At 39.0% G+C, this 22770-nt stretch overlaps 1 protein-coding gene across 3 annotated transcripts in view; it reads right to left on the minus strand.

Annotated features, from left to right (window-relative positions):
• Positions 1–2124: 2124 nt before the first annotated feature.
• Positions 2125–22770, minus strand: part of LOC110097109 (MAR-binding filament-like protein 1) — a 48461-nt gene continuing 27815 nt past the window's right edge. For all 3 annotated transcript variants that reach the window (XM_020823351.2, XM_020823350.2, XM_020823349.2), the window contains one exon: positions 2125–4149. In XM_020823351.2, coding sequence (XP_020679010.1) covers positions 2425–4149 — 1725 coding nt within the window. In that variant the 3' untranslated portion in view covers positions 2125–2424. The remainder of the gene's footprint in view (positions 4150–22770) is intronic.

Consider the following 22770-nt stretch of genomic DNA (forward strand, 5'->3'; position numbering starts at 1 on the left):
ATCACTCTAAACATAGACCTGAGACATCTAAAATGTGTACAATTATTAATGAATTTATCGCCCAAATCATAATCCTTCCACTAATTTACAAAAATTACACTCCATGTATTTGATTTTATATCTACTCAATTGAAAACCTTTAGACTCTAAGGTTGACCTCCATAATTCAAGTTTACGTTCCTCCCTCTGTAGTCTTACCAACAAGAATATCATAAGCAAAAAGTATGCTCTAGGGTACATCCTCTTGCAAATGTCCAGTAAAAATATATATGACTAACAAAACGATATTGGCTTAAGGCTGATCCTTAATTTAATCCAACTGAAATAGGCAAAAATTTAGTCAAACCACCTTGTGTTTGAACACAATTAATAGGTCATGCATATATCTTTAATGACTTGAATATAAGCATTATTAGTCCCTTTCTTTTCTAGAACTCTCCATGATTCTTCTCTAGGAACTTTATCATGTGGTTTCTCTAAATCTATAAATATCATAAGTAGATTATTATTATTCTCTCTATATTTCTACATCATACCTCTCAATAAATGTATAGCTTCCATTGTAAAACTATCTGTTATGAATCCAAATTGATTTTGAGAAACATTAGTATCAAGTTGTAACCTAAGCTAAAATAACTTTCTCCCATAGTCAAAATATGACACATTAACTTAATTCCTCTATAATTCATACATTCTTGTGCATCATCTTTATTCATAGAAATAGGAATTAACATACTTTTTCTCCACTTATTTAACATATTTTAGTCTTGAAAATAATATTGAATAATTTCGTAAATAAAAAAATTTGAAATCTCCAACCATTTTCACATCTCTATTAAAATATCATCAGGTCCAACAACTTTTTCACACTTCATTTTTTTTAAAACCTCTATAACTTCGATTTTACTAATATGCCGATAAAAAATAAAAATCGCTCTATTTTTATTTAGGATACTAAGGTCACTAAATCAATCGTGTTTTTACAATCTTCATTGAAAAGTTTATCAAAACATCTCATCCAACATTTTTGATCTTCATCCTTAATGCACTTCACTTTAACTAAATCCTTATGATATGTCTTTGCTTGACTAACTTATGCATATATCTTTTGCCCTTTTTAATATCTACTATATTATACAAATCATTAAAAGCTAAATTTTTTGCCTATTTAAACACTTCACTCGGGTGCTAGTGCAATGATCCCTACGAACTTCTCACTATATTCATGTCATACAGCACGTCGCTTTCAGGGAACGATCTAACATTAATGTAATATATTAAAAGATTCATGCCATGATTATTCGATAAATTTTACATTAGTTGCTGACTACCTCGTACAACCCTCTATTTTTATCATTCAAGTCTTAGGATCTGACAATCAGAGTTTTATATGAGAAGATAATAGTGATTCCAAATTATAGAAATATTCAAATGACTTGAAATAAAATAATTGAATTATTAATGATATCCTGCATGTATTAACTATTTTGGATTTTCGCATATCTTTCACCCATCAGTCTGCATTAAACTCCGAAGCTATCATATGATAATACAGTTGTACACATTAGGTAAGATTATTTGAACAACAAAGTTGGATACTTTGCAATCAACAGTCACTCCTTATTCTCAAACAAGAGACCAAATCTAGATTTGAGTGCTAATAAAAATTATAATCCAGATTCCAACGCTAATAGACAATAATCTATATTTCAGTGTTCATAAACACTAATCTGGTTTGGGAAGGAATACTTATACGCAAATGGAGAAAAAAATAGACCGAGCTAAATCCTCTCTTTTTTTTTCACAAAAAGCTTAATTTTAGGACAATATCAATCATCAAATCCAAAGCAGCAAGTTCTTATGAGCTATATCATTATTTGATTTCTCATCACAAGAACCTGACGATCTGTTAGTTAACTATTGAGAGACGTGGTCCAGCTTAAGAAGACTAGTTCGAAGATGCACATTTGCATTTGTTTTCAAAAGAAATTATAAAATACTGACTTCATTGATCACGTCCTTTGAACAATGTGTAATTTATATATTTGATTGGCCTATCGTATAGAAAGGTGCAGCAATAAGAAGCACGTTTCCAAAGAAAAAAGTAATAGCTTAAACACCAACTTTTCACAATTTAGGGCAATCTTTTCGTCATTCAGAAGAATTTTTAACAAGCCTTAAAGGGAAGGAAACATCACATAGTTAAATTCCTGGCAATTATAATTACTGTAGGATAACACAACCCAGCCAAAATAGGATAACACAACCCAGCCAAAATTTACAGAAAACAGGGAAATTTATCTGAAAATCATAATATTGACATAAATAATCACTAAAACAGCCAAAAAAAAAGGTGTGCACCAAGTGCACAAGGCTCCGACCAATGGATGGTTATGTGCGGGTTGACGTAATCAAACAATGCTATCAAGAATCATCAGAACCCATTGATCGCTTTTTTCTTCTACCAGAGTTTCTTTTGACAGAGAATGGTGTTCCCGCTGGAACTTCATTAGAATTTGGATGATACTCGGTCACGGTTTCTTGGCCTACGCTAATCTTCCTCCTCAATCTCAATATTTCACCCTTAGCAGCTGCCAGATCTTCCTCAAGCCTTTTAGACCTCTTCTCTAGCTTCTCTCTCTCACCACCAAGCCTGGTAATGAGATTTTGAGCATCCTCAATATTTTCAAGCCCATCTTTTGATATATTTTTTTGTTCAACCAGAGAATTGTAGAGAATGTCTTTTTCTGTTTCTAGGCTAGCGTTTCTAGAATTAGTATTCTCTAGTTCTCTTGACAGCAATAACGCATTTCTATTCATTTCATCAAGTGATCTGGTAGCCTCATCTAAATCAGCTTCAAGACTTTTCCGTGCTTCTGAATCTTTCAGAATTTGCCTGCGCGATGCCTCAAGCTCTTTGTTCAAGTTGGTAACTATCTTCCTTTCTTCTTGCAGCTGATTTGTAGTTGTTTCGAACTTCCTGTAGGAATCAACCAGTTCTTTCTTAAGGCTTTCACGCTCCTCGATGACAGCTTTCAATTCATTGGATGCAGAAACAAGCTCTTCCTCCGTACTCTTAAGGACCACCATAGCTGATTCAAGTTTATCTGAAAGAATCTTTGAAGTAGCCTTTGTCTCATCCAGGTTATTATTCAGCAATTTCCTTGCTTGAACGTACTCTTCTTGCATCTTTGAAATCTTAGACGTTACTTCCTCATAGGAATTTCTGGCTTCCGTCAGTTCTTTGGACAGATGAGAAACCTCTGCTTTTGAAGTATCTAACAGTTTTCTGGCGCTCTGAAGCTCAGTTGTTAATTTATACATATCATTCCTTTCCTTCTCCAGCAGCACATTCAAATTATCCCTTTCTCGTGTCAACTCAGATATCAGTGTTTGCTGGCAACTTCCTTCACTCAATGCATGTTTAAGATGTTCTTCAAGTTGTTGGAGCTGTTCATCTTTCTTTGACAATAATTCAGAATTAAGGACAGTTGTTCTCTCTGAGTAGGAAACCAAATCATTGTAGTCTTTCATAAGATTATAAAATTTGCTACTAGAATCATTTTTTTCTTCAGTTAGTGACTTTATGTTTTCATGTAGATCATCTATAATTGAACTCTTCGAATTGGATTCTTCTGTAGCCATGATGATGTCTTCTTTCAACTGCTCAATGCTGGAATTTGCTGCTGCAAGTTCTGCCCTTGCTTCTTCCATGGTAGTGCTCAAATTCTTACATTCTGATTCTCTTTCAGCAAACAATGATTTGAGGTTTTGGATGTTCTTCGTCTTTTCATTTATTTCTAATGAAAGAAGGCTTAATTTATCCTGCAAAGCAGTAATTCTGTCTACCTTTTCGTTTAGCACATCTTCAAGTAATTTCTTATCCTCCCTAGCTTGCGTGAAAGAATGTTCAAGTTGGCTTTTTTGTGACAAGAACTCCGCTGCCAATCTTTTCTCATCTTGCAGTTCTTGACCTAAAGCTGCTACTGCATCCTTAGCTGAAGTTAATTGACTTGACAGAGACGCTTCCTCATCCTTTAACTTTCTAAGCTGTCCCTTGTGTTCTTCCTGCTCATTCAATAACCTATCCTCAAATTTTTTCTTCATCAAATCAGTAGCTTTCTCCTGGTCCTTTGTCTGAGCAGTCATCTGCATTATGTATCATATTAGAGGGATGCAAAATGCAACGTTGAACAGTATACATTGCAGCCAAAGAGATTTTACCTTCAGCACATGTATAACTTCCTTTTATAATTAAGCTTCATTACCTTGAAAATAATCCAAATATCTGATCGAGACATGTTTAAGAGACAGTTGACAGATCCCATAAATCCCGGTTCAAACCTCCTCAAGCCGGAAAGAAAACCAATATTAGGCTACTTGGGTTCCTATAGGTACAACAACAACAACAACATCAAGCCTTTGTCCCACTATTTGGGGTCGGCTACATGAATCCTTTTTCTCCATTGTGTCCGATTAAAAGTCAAATTTTTTAAATCTAAAAAAGAAAGATCATTTCTAATATTTTCTAACCAAGTCTTTTTAGGTCTACCTCTATCTTTCTTAACATAAGTCAAATCTAATACCTCTACTTTCCTAGCCAGGTCATTGGAAGGCCACCATTTTATGTGACCAAACCATCTAAGGCGACTCTGTCTAATCTTATCTTCCACTGAAGCTACTCCAACCTTTTCACGTATATGTTCATTTCATATCCTATCTTTAAGGGTAAAACCAACCATCCACCTAAGCATCCTCATCTCTGCAACACTTAACTTAGTATAATGCTTCTCTATTAATGGCCAACATTCGGCACCATAAAGCATTGCAGGTCTCACCATCATCTTATAAGATTTTTCCTTAAGTTTGAGGGGGACTTTTCTATCAAACAACAAGCCTGATGCATTCCTCCATTTCAACCATCCAACTTGAATTCTACTAATAATATCCCCATCTATTTCTCCATCACTCTGAACAATAGATCAGAGATATCTAAAACGTGTACTCTTATAGATAGAGAAGGCAAAATCACTCTAGCCCAATATAGGTCAGTCAAGCCTGACCGGCTAGGGTCAAGCTCATATTCCACCAAATAATGTAGTGGAAGCCTCCTACTAGAACCACTAACCACAAGTAAGATTCTGAGTTGAAGTAACGACCACAAATGAAGAACTCAACAGCAGTTGAACTAATGACCAAAATCCATGAAGAACATTTATGGGGGAGGGAGATGTAGGACATCTTGGGTGTAACGACACAACCCATACTATGCGAGGTATTATCTTCTTTAGCCGAACCCATCTCATATCAGGCCAAACCTCACAATTTTATCCTTGGAACAACAACTTAGAAGGTTATCTATCCCAAGAGTGCTTCATTATGAGTGCATACAACTATGGAGTTCCTAACAAAACTCCACTAAGGTGCCTTACATATTTGGGTATAAGAGCTTATTTATATAGCCAATAACTAAGCTTTATTTCAATGTAATATTCATTCATTCCTCCCCCTTAATCTCCTAGAACCCCCATCATCCTAGAAGCTTGAAGATCACTCCCTTCCCCATTCAGATTTGTTTTAGGCTATGAAGGATTCCAGGAAAATTGGGGTGTCCCAAAGGTGAAGAAGCTGAAGATGCTCATCTTAGAGGGCGAGGACGCACATGGCTGGCTCTAAAAAATGGAGCGATCCTGATGTGAAACAACCAACGAAATTGCAGGATTTTATTAAGAAATTTGTTTTAGCAATGAATTTATAAGGTTAATGTTTCACTAAGTTAGGATTTTCAGTTTTCGTAATTATTGACTTGCTTATAGCATGAGATTACACGATAGATTAACAGAGCGATTCAAGATAATAACAAGAAGATAGCAAGACAAATATTCAATTAACAATAATTAAGTACTTAACAAATAGAACTTTCACCTTCGAGTTTTCCTCTCGATCGCTCTTTCAAAGTAGGGTTAGCGGAGGATGAAGGTTAGTAAACCCAGTGACGCCACTGAAAGACAGAGGATGCCGACGGTTTTGATCGACGGAGAGTTGGCTGGAGTTGGAGAGACGGGTGGTCGTCCGACGATCTTCCACGATCCTGTGGGTTGTTGCTCTTCGATGACGTGTGACAGATGATGCCGACGGTTTTGATCGACGGAGATTTGGCCAGAGTTGGAGAGACGGGTGGTCGCCCGACGATCATCCAAGATCCTGTGGATTGTTGCTCTTCGATGACGTCCGCCAAAGTGAAGAGAATATGCTCCACGTATTCTTTGATGGTGCCTTCGGATCCAAATCCGAGATCGAAGAAAGGTGATTGAATGATGTCAATTTCCTTTTGAGAATTGTAAATGAATTTGTGATCAACTTCCCGATCCGCCATACATGGACATGGGAGGACTCTTTGTTGTATGCCTTGAAGGGGGAGGTCCGGCGTTCAGTGGTCGGGAGAGGAGGGGTGGCGGTTTGGGCTAGGAAGGATGAGGGAAGGGACGGCTAGGGTTAGTGGAGGGGATTTGAGGTTTTAATTTCTCGTTTTTGGAATTAATTATCCAAAGAGGGTAATTAATTAAAGGAAATAATGGGATGGAGGGAAGAACTAGAATTCAAAATTTGAATTCAAAATTCAAATGAGAGCTAGGGCCTTATTAGGTAAAACCATGGTGATGCCCATTAATCGGGACGACGGCTTCATGAGGGGAGAGAGGGATTATAAAGAGATTTTGGAGTTTCCAAATAGATCTTTGTAAACTAGGAAAGTAAATAAGAAATCCAATTTAATTAATTGTTAAATTGAATTCATGACTAAAACTTTCCTTATTTGGATTTTAAATATGGAAAGTATTTGAAATTCAAATTGACTTAAATCTCTCCCTTAGTTGCTTGCGTTAATTTAGGAATAGAGTTATGATGATTGAAATCATCATAATTGAATGGGAGCAAGAGGGGAGGCCGGTGGCAAAAGGGAAAGGGGGTGGGGTCGGCCGCCAGGTTGATGAAGTGGCCGGCGGCTTGTTAGGTGGAGGGGCGACAGGTAGTGGGGAATCAAGGGGAGGGGTTGAGGCTATCGGTTTGGAGAGAAAGGTAGGGGATTGCCGGAGGTATAGGGGAAGAGGAGGATGAAGACTAAAATAAAGAACTAAGAACTCACAAAAAGATCGTAGAACCGCGAACCTTGGACTTCTCTAAAGGTTGATAGGTATTGCTTTCGCCCACCTAGAGTTTCTTCTCAAGAACTCACAAAGAGATTAAAAAAACTGAAATTTTCTTCATATTTCATCATTAGAAAATAATACAAAGACTAATCCTTTATATATAGGCCTCCAAAGCACAAAATATAAAAGAAATAAATGCCCTCAAGCTACAACATGACACAAATCCCTCATAGGGGTATAAGTGGAAAACTGAAAAAAAATAATTAAAATAAATGCACTAAAACATCATAAAAGAAATTATGAATCGTAGCATTCGATCTACGATCCTGCCGTGATAAGTATGTCAAAATCTCTGGTGGATGTTCTCATCATTCTCCCTGGGTGGGAGAAAACTCGACCCTGTCGACTATGTATCCCGTGAACTCTCGTATAGCTCCAAAAGGTCGGGGTCCAATCTCTGTATCTCCTCGCAATCCATCAACGTGTTCTCCGTCTCTAGATTCCCTTTCCATTGGACCAAGTACCTTTGGCGCCCACCATCTTTAGTGGATATGATTTCATCACTAAGTATTGCTTCCATCTCCTCCGCAATAGATAAAGTATGAATATTTGAGAGTGGAGGTAGGCTAGGGGCCTCACTAGGTATAGTCACACAAGGCTCAATACTTATTGGATTTGCAGGGTTAAACTATGGTCCCTCAAAGGCTACTACATTTTCGATATTAAAAGTAGGATTAAAGTTGAAACTTTCGGGAAGGTATGGCATAATGCGTTATTATTTATCTTGGATATTATTTTGAATGGGCTTGCGCCTCTAGCATGTAACTTTTTAATGGTTCCTTGTGAGAACCGCTCCAGACAAATCCATACCATAACAAAATCGCCAACCTTGAATTCTTTAAATCTTGACTTAGGATCCGCATTAAGCTTATAATTAGCATTACTTAACTCAATTTTATAATTAATCTCCTTAAGCAATTCTTGAAGATGAGATGCAAATGTGGATGCAAGAGACCTAGTGTGTATGATGAATGACAAGAATTGTGGGTTCACACAGAAGTTTTAAACAAAGATAATTTCGACATAAAACATGCACAAACATACATACTCACAAGCACACATAGATGGAATAAAGATGGATCAGTCACAAAATGAGAGGATATAAAGTGTTCAGATCTAAGGGAATTGGTGTAGGAGGAGCAATGAAGACATCCTTAGTTACAAGGACATTTCTATAGGAAGTTTCAGTTAGGGTTATAGATAGTCTCCTAGGGGTAGCAGTGTAATCGAGTAATTTCATTCAACTAGGAGAGAGAGATGGTCCTTAATAGGGAAGACCAAGAAAATAGCGGACAAAATGGATCACTCGGGAACAAGATAAGATGATGGGTCCTGACTCACAACCATAATGGGATAGCCCAAGGAGTCACCAAAAGGTATTGGACTCAAAAGATGGGGTAGAGTGTCTAGAACAAAAGTGGGCACAACAGTTAGAGAGATGCCATGAAAGTATGGGCAAACACTCTCTCTAGCATCAAAGTTGGTACGAGGAATGGTGAGATAAGTCTAATCAAGAAAGACACACTCTTTCAAACGTAAATCTAAATGATCAACTCCTAAAATAGACTCTAATTAAACACGAGGAGATTCATTTCTCCAATTAGGCTCAAAACCACTTATGGTCAACTCACTATCTTCCAAATTCATACAAATGTTCTCAATAGGATCAGGTATGATTATAATCCTAAGATCAATGGATTTTGGTTCAATTACATCGGGGTTTAATTCAGGTAGTAAACCCAATTGAATCACTTCTACCTTGAGAGTATCCACATCACCATCAGAATTATTCAAAACTAAATTAGAATTATTCCGAGTCACCTCATCAGGGGATACAATTGTAGGCTCCGAAAATTCGGCCTCGCCCTCCCCGACGCGCTAATAATTGCTTTTGTTTAAGCGAGGGAAGTTTTAACGAACTAAGTTCCGGGGTAAATTTTGGAAGGCAGCTGGGTTTGTAGATAAAAAACTACCCAGGGATTTCGCCCTAATTTTGCGAGGATTTTATGATCTGAGTTCTGGTTTCCTATAGGCGCAAGCCCCTATAGCAAATTACCCCTCCCGATCACGAGAGAGAACTTTCGATTAAGGCTAGTCGTCAATCAGATTCGTATAAAAATACGTGTTATCTGGCATATAATAGCAGCAATATGCATTTGATGTTAAAAAATTGGATAGTTTAGAAATTTCATATTTAAAATAAAAATTTCACAAACGTGTACTTAAAGCGGATGGTGGGGGAATGGATGATAGACCCGATCAAGATCCCATGGTTCCGTTGTACCGGGCCATCATGGTCCCTGGTCTACTTAGTCAGAGGAGGTAGTCGACCCAACTTGATATAAGGATCCTTGTCGGCAGCCATAGGTTGCTTTGTCCAAAGGGACCTTGTGGCCTAGGATGGATATTTGCCTAAGGGGATAAATTTGAATCCACCTTAACTAACAGAGGGCTTTATGCCCTATCGATCATACCCTATTGATTCATATCTCAAGGATTTGATGCAACTAAGGAGTGTATTGGCTCTGGCCATAACCGATATTTCGTAATGCCATTTGACAGTAAAGCCACTCGGTTCAGAGTTCCTGAGTCATAACTGTTTATCTTGCGGTGCCATTCGGTGGCAAAACCGCCAGTTAGATGACACGTACCACGCCCTTACTGGCAAGAGATTGTCTGAGAATAGATCATAGAGATATTTTCGACCAAGCATTTGGCTCTATGTGAGCTAGAGTAAATTTTAATTTGTCCACCCCGGCAAACTGTTGCGGAGGGTGGATAGATTTTGCTTTAAAAAATTGATGGATTATTTCAATTTTAAATATCTCGAATTTGGGATTTTTGGATTTTGTGGAGTTTTGGAGTTTTGATGGCATTTGAAAGTATTTGTGAATCCCTCCGGTTGAGATAAACATTCAACACGACCATCATCAGAGTGTTTAGGGTCATTTAAAAATATTTATGTTCTGAACCTTGTCAACTCTATCGTGCTGTCGACAGAGGATCGGGTTTCGTATGTTATATGCCCTTATTAGTAAATTCTATTGATTGTAGACCTTGAATGACTAATATGAATGTATTAAAATAAATACACTGGTTACAACAACCGTGTATTTGTTTGAAGGTTCGAACCCTGTCGAGTCCTATTAATCTGTATAGAAAGATTGGGTTCGAACTAGAATTCACTTATTGACCCGCGCAGCATCCCTAAACGTCACATGTGTACCAATAACATGCTCGCCGGGGCCCATACGAGTGATTGAGGGTATTTTATAATTTAACCCTGTCAACTCCTTTTTACCTGCTTAGGAGGATCGGGTTCAAATTTAATAACCTGCGCAGCATCCCTATACGTCACGCGTGTACTAATAACATGCTCGCCGGGGCCTATACGGGTTCTTGATTGTTTTTACCCCTTTTAGTGTACCTATATATATACAACCTACGGTGCATGTGTAGGGTTATTTTGGATATTTGATGAATCTTGTTTCTATTACAATAGTTTGTAAAGATTCATATTTTGTTTGCTGCATATCATCTACTTCCATCTGCAAATGATTGATGTGTTTAACTACCATTGGGTGGAATTTATTGCAGGGTACTGTCACATCCTTTTCTATAATTTATAGGTGCTTTGCTTTTACTGCAATTCTCTTGCATTTTGTTTGTAGGCAATATATTAAGTGTAGAACAGATCGCCTACAATAGCTCGTGGGAGCTTGCATTCTATGTAGTTTTTTTATGATTGCTCTCAAACTACATCTTGCTGGTTGTGTAATGGGTACTACATAGTGACCTGCAGGAGTTTACGTGTTTTGTAATCACATCACTCTTACCATTGAGCATTTCCAAAGTATCCCTTTCAGCTTTATTGCTTGTAAGGATTCAGTGTATGAGCTCATGTATGTAAAACTTGCATATTTCTTTTCTCCTTTATTTGCTACACTCATATTGATTGTTGCTTATGAGTAAAACAACAAATCATACAAGTCAACGCTTCAACATAAGTTCTCAATAACTTTCATTACTCGTCGCTTGCAAGCAAGTGGTATGCAAAATTACTTAACATTGATCCTTTGGTTTTTGCATGTAAATGAGCCATGTTAAATATTGTAAGTCTCCCACTACATAGGAAGATGACTCAGATCTTGTATGAAGAGTTTACTTGATGACATTTACTATCCAATGAAATGATAATTCCTCAATGTTTATTAAAGATTTTGCATTGTAACTCACAAGTAGATTGCCACATTCCTTACAATACCTTGATTGTTGCTTAAGGACCTATCATGTCCACCATTACAAGAGGACTATCATGATCCAAAGGATCCCCTCATACCATAGCTTTATGATTAAGCCATAATCTAGAAATCTTTTGTTATTTGGAAGTCAAATTTTACTTGCAAAATAGATTGCAACATGTATGATGAGCTTGGCACCATTGGTCATTAGTATTTGTCACCCAATTGAAGTGACAATCTCTAAACTTTCAAAGAAGATTTTGTGTTATTGATTGAAAGCATGTCATATTGGAAACTCATTTTACTTGCACTCAACTTAGAAGTTCATCATTTTGCATATGATTCAAGTTTTAAGTTCTTTGATAAGTTCAAACTTTAATCTAAGTTTTAACTCAATGTCATTGTGGCTCATATCACATTCAAGTCCAAATCAAGCTTGTATTTAATTCATTTCATGTTCAAATTCATCATATGCTCAATGTTATTTGATTAAAGCCCATTTGATTCCAAGATGAGTTCTTTGTATTTGAAATCAACTCGTTTGGACTTAGCTTGAATTCTCAATTTAGTTTAAGTTCAAGTTAATGTCATTTGGTCTAAATCAAGTCTACAAGTCCGCCATCACTTGTCAAAGTCTTTGTTCAAATTCAATTGAAGTCCAAGCCATCTTGGGGTTCGAGTTCTTTGTCAGCTTCGGTCCACATTTAAGTTCACTTTCGTTCATTCATATGGCAAGTCTAAGTTCAAGCTCATTTTGTTCAAGTCCTTGGATCTTCGATCCAAATTTTGACAGCCTCCCGACGTTTCCTCCGTTCAGGAGAAAAACCAAGAGGCAACCTTCCCCTCGATGCTACTTGAGTGCTTCAGGTAGGTGTCAAAAATGACACAGCGGTCGCATATATTTTTTTATCCCCGCCCGATACGTGAGCGTTTAAGGATTTTTTTTATTATTATAAGAAGAAAAGCACATGTTAGAAATAAGCACAGATTTCCCCCCTATACACTACGTGAGCGTTCGGGTGTACTTATATAAAAATAAAGAAAACATTTTTTTTTATATCCCCTTCGTGCAAGCGCCGCACCGGTTTCCCTCCCTACAACGCTACTTGAGCGCATAGGGAGTTTGCCAGCTCGTTGCTAGCATTGAAAAGGGATTCTTAAATCGCCGCAAGCGTCGCGCCGGTTTCTCCCCCTACAACTCTATGTGAGCGTGTAGGGGATTTGCCGGCCCGTTGCAAGCCATGAGAAAAGAATCAATTTTTTTTTCTTTTTTTTTTTGCATTTAATAATAATAATAATTTAATTATTAAAATTACAATAACTATAATTATTAATAATTATGATAACATAATTATTATAATTAGTAGTTATTATAGTTATAATAATTATAACAACATAATTATTAAAATTATTAAAAATTATAATAATTATAATAGCATAATTATTATAAGTATTAATAATAATAACAATTAACAACAATTAGCAATTAAAATAAAATAGAAATAAAATTTATACCTAAGACCTTATCGGGTAGGGAGTGAGTTAGCTGAGTTGGACTACGTGAGTTGGGCTTTAGGTTTAAGTGGGCTAAGTGGAGTGAGTAGACTGAGTTGGGACTGACTGGAGTGAGTGGACTGAGTTGGGTGAGTTAAGTGAGTGGTTAGTTATATGATATTAGGGAGAGGGGTTTCGGCTAAGAGGCTGGATCGGGCAAGGCTGCAGGTAGGAAACCGACCCTCTCCCTCTCTCTCTCTCTCTCTCTCTCTCTCTCTCTCGGAGAAGCAAAGGGTAGAGGCGTTAGGTCGAGAGGAGTTCGATCGAACTGGATGGAGGAAGAGGTCGGGCTGTTGGAGTGGAGGCAGTGAGGTGGTGGCTTTGGCTTCGGTTGAGAAGGCTTCGGCTAAGTGGAGGTAAAGCTGGCTTCAGCTACTCAAATGGGAGTTGACGGGAGAGATGGATCTGGTCGCTGTTAATGGCGTCGGCTTTGGTTTAATCGAAGGGAAGAGACTGCAGGTTTTATGAAGCTCGCAGACAAGAACGAGATCGGAAAGAGGTCAAGGAAGCAGAGGCTTACGAATCGAGAGAGAGAGGTCGGAGCCTATATGCGGGAAGAACCAGAGCCCGTAGTCTTCATTCAATCACCCTTTTAAAGACGCTGAAGAGCTGCGATCGAGGCGTGAGCTGCAGGATATCCGAGAAATGATCGTGAATCAAAGCAGGTCACAGGATTTCGGGTGAGATTCACGGGTTCGATAGTCCGAGGTATGCGATGTTTCAACTGGATTCGCGGGATTTGGCAGAGGACTCTGGCGGGAGATGTTATATAACCGGTAAGAGCTTTAAACTTTCTCTTTTTTTGTTTTTTTTTTTGGATATTGTTCAGAGGTCAAAAAATGCCCTCCAACAAATATGATACGTGTCTAGAGCGAATCACGTTTGTTGTATACTGATAAATCTCTAGATATTTATTCTAGATGTCACACTAGGGCTTTCATTTATTAGATCTCCAAAAATTTGCTTGAATGTCACACTAAGATTTTCTTTCTCCATAGATCTCTTGGATGTATCAATAGATGGTTGGGATACTAATTTCTTTTGCCCTGTGCTTTGGCCGCGGGCACTGATGAAGAATTGCCTAATTTGTCCTTACTGACTTGTTAGTAAATTTGTACCTTCGGCCCTATGCTTCTTGCTTTTGCGGGCTTGATAAAGGAGTAGATGCTGATGACCTAAACCCTTAGGTTTGTATTAGGTTGATGGTGAAAAGTCATCGGTCCAGAGCTTTGTGCATAACGAACTTCTTGATGACAGAATCCACTTAGTTCAGCCTAAGGCTTTGTGTGAACTTTTAGAATAATTTTCTTCGGTCCTTTGCTTTGTGCTTTGGTGAACTTGTTGAAGAAAAATTTTCTTCGATCCTCGCTTTATGCTTTACGGATTTGTTGAATGATTTGCAGGTTCTGGATTCAGTTGATAGTACCGAACATAAATAGTATCTTGAACCTTAACCACTTGAGAAGACTTTAATCTGAATCACTTGAGTTCATCAGATTGGGAGAGCTAAGATTTGAAGCTCTTCGTTATCTGGTTGTTGAGATGGGGGTTCCTCTACTACGGTCTTTCTTGTGGCTTATTGAGTATACGGAGCTGCCAGCGATCCAGCCATATTTGGGCTTGTTGGATCCAACCTTTTACACCCATTCAGGCTTCAGACTTGAGCTATAGAAAAGGTGTTTCCTAATGCTGACTTTACTGAAGTTGGTAGATTTGGAGTTCTCCTTTGTAGTTGAAGATTTGGAGCATACGTACATTTGGTAGTTGCTCGAGATCCTTCCTTCCCATTGGAACTTTGATTCTCCAATCATTTAGGAGAAATTTGTAGACTACGATCACTTGAACTTGACGAGTCAAATTTACCTTCGTTCTTCCTACAGTTCCTACTAACGGATTGACGAAGTGGGGGTTCCACTACTACGACCTTTCTTATGGCTTGTTGAGTAGACGAAGCTGCCAGCGATCCGGCCATATTTGGGAGTGTTGGATCCGATCTTTTACACCCATTTGAACCTTAAGCTTGAGGATGTTGGAAGACTTCAAGCTTTTTCGGCTCAATTTGTAAGAGTGTGTAGCCACAAAAGTCTCTTTCTTGACTTTTAAGTCTTTGTTCATTGGAGAAGGTAATGTCTCTAGCTTTTGAAAGATCACCTGCATATACTTTAGAAAACAAGTCTGTGTATTCTTTAGCACAAAAGAATATTTGAATTAATAATTTTAAATATTTATTCAGGGATCTCGGCATGCAGCACGATGTTGACCCGAATAAATATTTAAAATGTCCCCTATCTTGCAGTGACATTTCAGAATAGAATAAATTAGAAATCTTGAGATTTTAAATATTCATTTGGAGATCTCGACGTATAGCACGATGTCAACCCAAATGAATATTTAAAATGCCCCGTCTCGTAGGGACATTTTGGATAGGCTTTATATCTTTGATATTTTAAATATTTATTCGGGAATCTCGGCACGCAGCATGATGACGACCCGAATAAATATTTAAAATGCCCACAGCCTGATGGGAAATTTTGAAGTGCATTCTTGCTATACAAAAAAATTTCAAAATATGAATGTAAGCATGCAGTGATAACTATGTATATAAAACTTTGATCATCATAAAGTATATTAGTCATGAAATTTTCATGCATGATACTTCTTTAAATGTCGGCCGTTGATAGGCGGCATGGGTCTCTGACCGTTCAGATCGATCAACTGATATGCTCCTCCTTGGTACACTTTCTCGATGACGAAGGGACATTTCCAATTGGATATGAATTTGCAACCGATTCTTCGATGTGGGATGATTGATCTTCTCAGTACCATGACCAATTCTCCTTTTTGAAATGTTCGATGGCGCACCATCCGATCAAAGGATTTTGTCATCCTTGCTTGGTAGATTTCTAGGTTTTGTTGAGCTTGCAATCTGATCTCATCGAGTGCATCAAGCTTCCCCATTCTTAAACGAGCATTTTGTTCTTGGGTGAGATCATTCTGAATCAATACCCAAAGTGACGGTAGTTCAATCTCAAATGGTAATACGGCTTCAACACCGAATACTAGAGAGTAAGGAGTGGCTTTGGTTGGCATTTTGTAAGTTGTACGGTATGACCATAACGCTTATGCTATCTTCGTGTGCCGCTCTCTTTTGTTCTTAGTAAGGAACTTCTTCAACAATTTCACCAACATCTTGTTGAAGGCCTCTGCCAATCCATTTGCCTGTTGGATTGTATATTAACGAGTACTGCCAATTGATCTTATGTCGGTCGACGAACTTGTAAATTTTTGTACTTTTGAAAGCTCTACAATTGTTTAAGATTATGCGGTGTGACACACCAAATCTGTAGACAACGTTGTGGGTGAAAAAGTTGATCACATGCTCGGATGTGACCTCTCTGAACGGAGCTGCTTCTGCCCACTTGGAAAAGTAGTCTAATGCTGCTAGAATAAAGCGGTGTCCAACTGAAGACGGTAGATCTATCGGACAGATTATATCTGTACCCTAGCATTCGAATGGCCAAGATGCTATTGTTGGGTACAGTGGATTTGGCGGCTGATGTATAACATCACCGTGAATCTGGCATTCGTGGCACCTCTTAGCGTGGTCAATACAATCTCTGACCATGGTCGGCTAATAATAACCCATCCTTTTGATTTTAGCGGTCATTTTAGGACCTGATTGATGTACATCACAAAGTCTTTCGTGGACTTCTGTTACTACTTTATCAATTCCTTGGTCCCTAAGCACCTTAACCACATTTAATCAAAGGCTCGTCTGTATAACGTATCATTGACAAATGCGTATCGTAATGCCCTTTTTCAAATTTGTGCAGCCATAGACTTTTCTGTTGGGAGTTTGCCTTTGAAGTAGTTAATGAATGGTTGTCTCTAATTATTTTCGACTTCAACATCCAAATAATGCCACCACGATTCTGAAGCTTGACTAACTTTACGTCTCTTGGCCATATGATATCCTTCCGGATAATTTTCCATAATGAAATGATGGATAAGTTGAGGATCAATTGGAAGTATTTCATGCTGATTTGGATCAGGTACTTTTGTCCTCGGGAATCATAACAAAAAGGGCTCTAAGATCCGACGGTTGTAAACTCCGATGAATATAGGCTTCTCCTCATTGGAATTTGCCATTTCGGCCAAGCCATCTGCTTTGGCATTCTGTCATCGAGGAATTTGAACTATTTTAACATTCGGCACCTGTTTTAGGAGCTCAAGGGTCCGCCGGTGGTAGTGAGTCAATTCAACTTTAGAAATCTTGTAAATGCCCAAGACTATTAGAGCATCGTATTCGACTTCGTTGTTGGTCCGAGGTTCAATCAAACTAAATGAGAATCTCAATATGTCTCTCTCATGTGGTATGAGAACAAGACCGATGCCGGCTCAAGCCCTTGCAATATTTGGAGGTCGGGCGGGTTTAATCGACGATGCCCCATCGAAGTGCATTTCCTAGAATGGTAGCTCTTCATTCTCGTCGACCTGCATTATTGGCTCGTCGGGCAAATCATCATTGAGTGGAGAGTCTGCCGGGATCGGATGTGCAGCAAGAAAATCTGCCAAGGCTTGACCATTCATCGCCTTTTATGGCATATACGTGATATCAAACTACAGTAATAGTACTGCCCACCTGGTTAAACGACCGTCAACGCTGGTCTTGTCATCAACAACTTCAGCGGATCGATCTTCGATATCAGGGTGATTTTGTGAGAAAGCATGTAGTGACGGAGTTTTTGAACTGCAAAAATCAGCGACAAACAATGCTTCTCAATAGGAGAATAACAACTTTCTGCTCCAATCAACCTTCGACTGAAATAGTAGAGCGCATTTTCCTTGCCTCCATTATTCTGGGCCAATAGGGCTCTAAGGGATTCTTTTAGTGCAGCCGTATACAGTATAAGAGGCTTTCCCGGAATTGGCGCTGCGAGAATGGATGGATTCAATAGATATCTTTTGATGCTTTCAAAAGCTTCCTAGCATTCTGCATCCCATTTGAAACGGACATCTTTCTTCATTAACTTTGAAAATGGCTGGCACCTACCCGATATATTTAATATGAGGGTTCGTTTGGGACGGCTTTTTTATTGCTTTCTAAAACGGAGTTTTAATACAATTTTTTTATTTTTGTACTAAAACGGAGTTTTCGTACAAATTTTTTTATTTTTATACTAAAACTCTGTTTTAAAAAGCAATAAAAAAGCCATCCCAAACGAAGCCTGAATCTCTGAATGAAAGCCAGTTGTCCTTGCAGCGAGCGAAGCTGTCTAAGGTTCCTTGGTGGCGGCATCTCCGTGATCGCCATAATTTTATTGGGGCCAATCTCTATACCTCGATGGCGAACAACATGCCCTAAGAATTTGCCGGAGGAGACCCCAAAAGCACATTTGAGAGGGTTCATCTTTAGATAATATCTTCTGATCCGCTCGAATATAATTCTGAGATCTTTTAAGTGATCTTTTTGGCCAAGGCTTTTAACAAGGTCATCTACATAGCACTCGACCTTCTGATGTATCAAATCATCAAATATGTGAGTCATCACCCGCTGGTAGGTGACACCAGCGTTCTTCAGAATGAAGCCTACCTCTATAAGCTTCTTTGTCTCAGCAATCACCTGTTCTTCAATCTCTAATCTTATTCTCCTTGGAGCTTGCTTGACTGGTGTTATATCTGGTTTGATTGCTAATCTGTGAACTACCACGTCAGGGGATAAGTCAGGCATCTCAGCATATAACAGGCAAAGCCGTCCCTGAATTCATAAAGTTCTTTTATTTCTCTTATTTGTTCTTCGGGTAGGAGAAAACTAATGAACGTTGGGAGAGGGTCTTCCTTAGTTCCCAAGTTGACCTCTTTTAATTCATCCATAATTCCATAGTGGTTGTCTGTCCACCATCTTCAAGTTCTTCTAGCGCAGGCTCAGCCTTTATAGGTTGATCATCATAATCATTAGCTTCGTATGTCTCTTCAGCACCACCATCATCATAATCATTAGATCTTTTATTTCTCTTGTTTGCTGGTAGGAACAATGATTTGCTTTCGTAGCATTCTCTGAATATTTTTGGCATTGAACCTAGGTAGCCTCGTAGGAAGTAATTTTTCGGAGTCGAGGAGCATACAATCCCATACATGATTCTCTTCTTCATGTATTCCTATAGAATATAGTATATTCCCTGGCACATTCCTATTTTTAAGGGGGGCAGATAGAGGTTGGCGAGTTCTACAACTTTATGCACCTCACGTGAAATGATTTCTTTGAAGTGTTGCAAGAGAACACCTGTGACTACAAGTACACTAGCCGAAATTGATAGGCTGTCTATTCTTTTAGAGAACACATTCTGCACCGTATTCATGTAGATGGAGTCGTAGTCATAATCATCATTTGAATATTTGACCTGCCTATTCCATTCGTCCGTGGACTGGCATACTCTTCGAGATTTGGCAGGAGTAATACTATCTTCATCCGTGTCACTCCCAATATGAGATACATGTTTCTTTTCTTTGGGAATGGTTGGTGCTTTGGAAAGAGTCGGCATTGCCTTCTTTCTTCCCACCTGCTTCTTCTCACCTTCCCGTTCACGTCGCTTTGCAGTCTTTGAGTTTGATGCTCTAGCTTCGAGAGAGCTCGAAGACTTTTGCTTCTTTGGCATGAAGTACAGTGCATCTTCATAAACTATTGCTTCATGAACTATAAAGGACTGAATGGCACCAGAAATCCTGAATTCTTCTCCATCTTTGAGATACTTCATACACTGGTGTAATGTTGATGGGACAATGCCATACTGATGCAACCAGGACGACCCAGTAGCGCCTTGAATGAAGTATCCGCATCAATCATATGAAATTTAGCTTCTGTATGGAGCTCTCCAAATACAAGAGGGAGCATAAATGATCCAAGAGTTTTCTGCTATTTTTCATTGAAACCATGCACGATCAGCTTATCTGGCCCAAGGCGTTCCACATCAAGGCAGAGGGATCTCAGTGCTTTCAAGCTTATCAGATTCATGGAGGATCCAAGATCGATCAGGATTAGACTGATGATCAGTTTATCGCTCTCTGCAATAACATACAGAGGACGGTTTTGGTCTGCAGTCCCAAGCATCATGTCTTTTTCAGAGAAGGTGATGAATGGCTCATTACGAGCTTATAGAACCTCAGTCAAATTACGTTTAGCAAAATACGCCTCGTATCTTTCAGGATCTTTGAGAGCCTAAATCAAAGTCTCCCGAATGTCTTTTGGCATTACCAAAGAATCGTATATGCTGAGTTGTGCTGGGATCTTCCTCAGATGGGATAAGATATTATAATCTATCCCCTTGGCTGAAGTGTTATTTTTCTTATGATCTTCAGGGATAATATCATTGTTGATGATTATTTCTTCTTTCTTGTCTTTGTTGGAGACCCTTTTCTTCGGTGGAGGTGGTAGTATCTTGCCGCTTCTTAATTACACTTGAGCAATCTCCTCCGATTCAGAATCATTTAATGGAGCATTTTCTTCAGAGTCAGCCATTATTGCATCTAGGGACTCATCTGTTGATTCAGAATCACCACCCAGGTTTACATGTCCCATCCGAGATGCTATGCTAGGGTCTGATTCGTCTTACTCTGTAAAATACAAATCCTCCGTCGAACTGTAATCCATTGGCAACACCATCATACAGGATTCAGAGGGTACTTCTTCAGTGTATTCTTCTTTTGTCAAGGTACTTGGCACCACTGAGATGACCTGGCATACTTCTGTTATAAGAGAATTCTCATCATCTTCTTTGGCTTCATCTATCTTAAGCTCTGCCATAAAGTCAGCGAGCTTAATAGGCCGCCTCATAGTCTGGTAATACTCATCCAAACTATCGATAGCCCTTTGGGTTGTAGTCATTTTATCCTTGGGCTTCTTCAGCTTAGTCTTTTTCTTGGAGGGCTTCACCTTTTCAAGCTTCGAAGTGCCAGCTTATTTGGAAAATTGTTTAGAAATAGAAGATCGTTCTATAGGCAGAGCTTTCAAATTTAGTACTGATTCCGTAGGAGATTTCCACTTCACCCTTGGAACTCCTTCGAGTTGCTTTAATATTTTCACAGTCTTCTTGGAGACCGCAGTCTCCCACTGTTCTTCTTGAATTGGCTCCTTTTCTTTTCTTCTTTCTTTAACCAGGGGTATGAAAGAGGACGTGACCACTTGAGTTGATTCTTTTCTAGGATGAGACAGCACATTGTCAGACAATGTGAGTTCCCCTTTTTAATATTTTCTTTCAAACCAATCCTTGAAGATGTAACAATCTTCAATAGGATGGTTGAGTACCCGATGATATGGGCAATAATTTGGGTTACCAGTGTGCTTCGACTCTTCGGGCCTCTTGCATTCAGGCAGTTCTAAACCTGATCTCAACACCTGTCGAAATAATTTGGCGACACTCTGCCTCTTGAATGAATATTCTTTATTCATTTTATTTTTGAAGGATTGGAACGTTCTATCACCAGTTCCCGTTGTTTGCATCGGGCATTCTCTGCCACCCTGATAAGTTTGTGGCTTATCGTTGCCCCCGAGTATCAGCTTAGGCTGGTGTAGGTCTGTTTGGGCTTTTCTTTACACTGCATTGGTTGCTTTCCCTTGTCTACATTGTAAATCACATGCCTTTCTCTATCAGCTCTAGAGAAGAACGTAGAGTCGGCCTCACCCCTTATAGCACCCGGGGCCTTAGCTTTCTTGGGCTTATCAGAGTAATTTTCTGATCTAGACAAGTTCAATTTTTCAAACTTGGTCACTCCGTCTAGCAAGTCTTGAAATGTGTTGATTGTAGCAATGCACAGGAAGGGTTGCATCTTGTCATCAATGTTGCCCATTAACAACTGTACAGCATGTTCTTCTTCAAGTTGTTGCTCATATTTCATGCTCAGGTTACGCCAGCGAGTGATGTATTTTGTAACTGATTCTTCCCTTTTTCTTTTATCCAGACAAGGTCAGCGATCGTTATCTTCTCTGTTGCACTGCGAATCTCTTTACAAACATATTTTTCAATTTTGCGAAGGTCTTCATAGAATTATTTGGTAGTTCAGCGTACCATTCGAAAACAGTTGTTGTCAAACTGCTGACGAATTGTCGGGCCTCCTGTGTTCCCGCAGGTGGCTTTAAACTTTGCCAGGTGTTGCCTGGGATTGTTATTACCATTGAAAGTGTTGAACTTTGGGACTGAATATCCTTTTGGATACGACACTTGGTTGTATTCAGCAGGATATGGACGACCTTTGCCCACCAACTTTTTTGCTTGATCAACGGCTATAATAGCTCTGATCTTTTTTGTGATTATTCCTTCTAACTGTGCAGCAGTCACTGGTTCGGAAGTACTTGCAACATTTTGTGGGGTGGGCTCGCGAACGACATTATGAGCCTCGTGCCACCTTCAAGAGTTCCTCGTACTCCCAAGACTTGAGATATTTGGAAGTTTGGAGGATCCGAGGAGGATTAGGCATGACGTCAATAGTAGCATTTCTCTGCATCATATACATCATTGCCCCCATCCGAGCCATCATCTCATTTAACTGAGAGATTTCTCTATCTTTGGCTCTCATTTGTCGTCTCATCTGCCTTCTTATGTCGGCGAGTAGAATTTTCATCATCAAGGGGATTCTCCTCTACTTCCTCTATTTCCTCTTCTTCTTTGGAATGGCCACCTCTGTCGGTGGTGGACCCCTTTCTAAGATGACGACGATAAACTTGCCCGGGTGGCAGTTTCCAGCGCTATTCATCTTCATCGTCATCATAATTG

This window comes from Dendrobium catenatum, unplaced genomic scaffold (assembly GCF_001605985.2).
Source record: "Dendrobium catenatum unplaced genomic scaffold, ASM160598v2 fragScaff_scaffold_231, whole genome shotgun sequence".
Lineage (NCBI taxonomy): Eukaryota > Viridiplantae > Streptophyta > Magnoliopsida > Asparagales > Orchidaceae > Dendrobium > Dendrobium catenatum.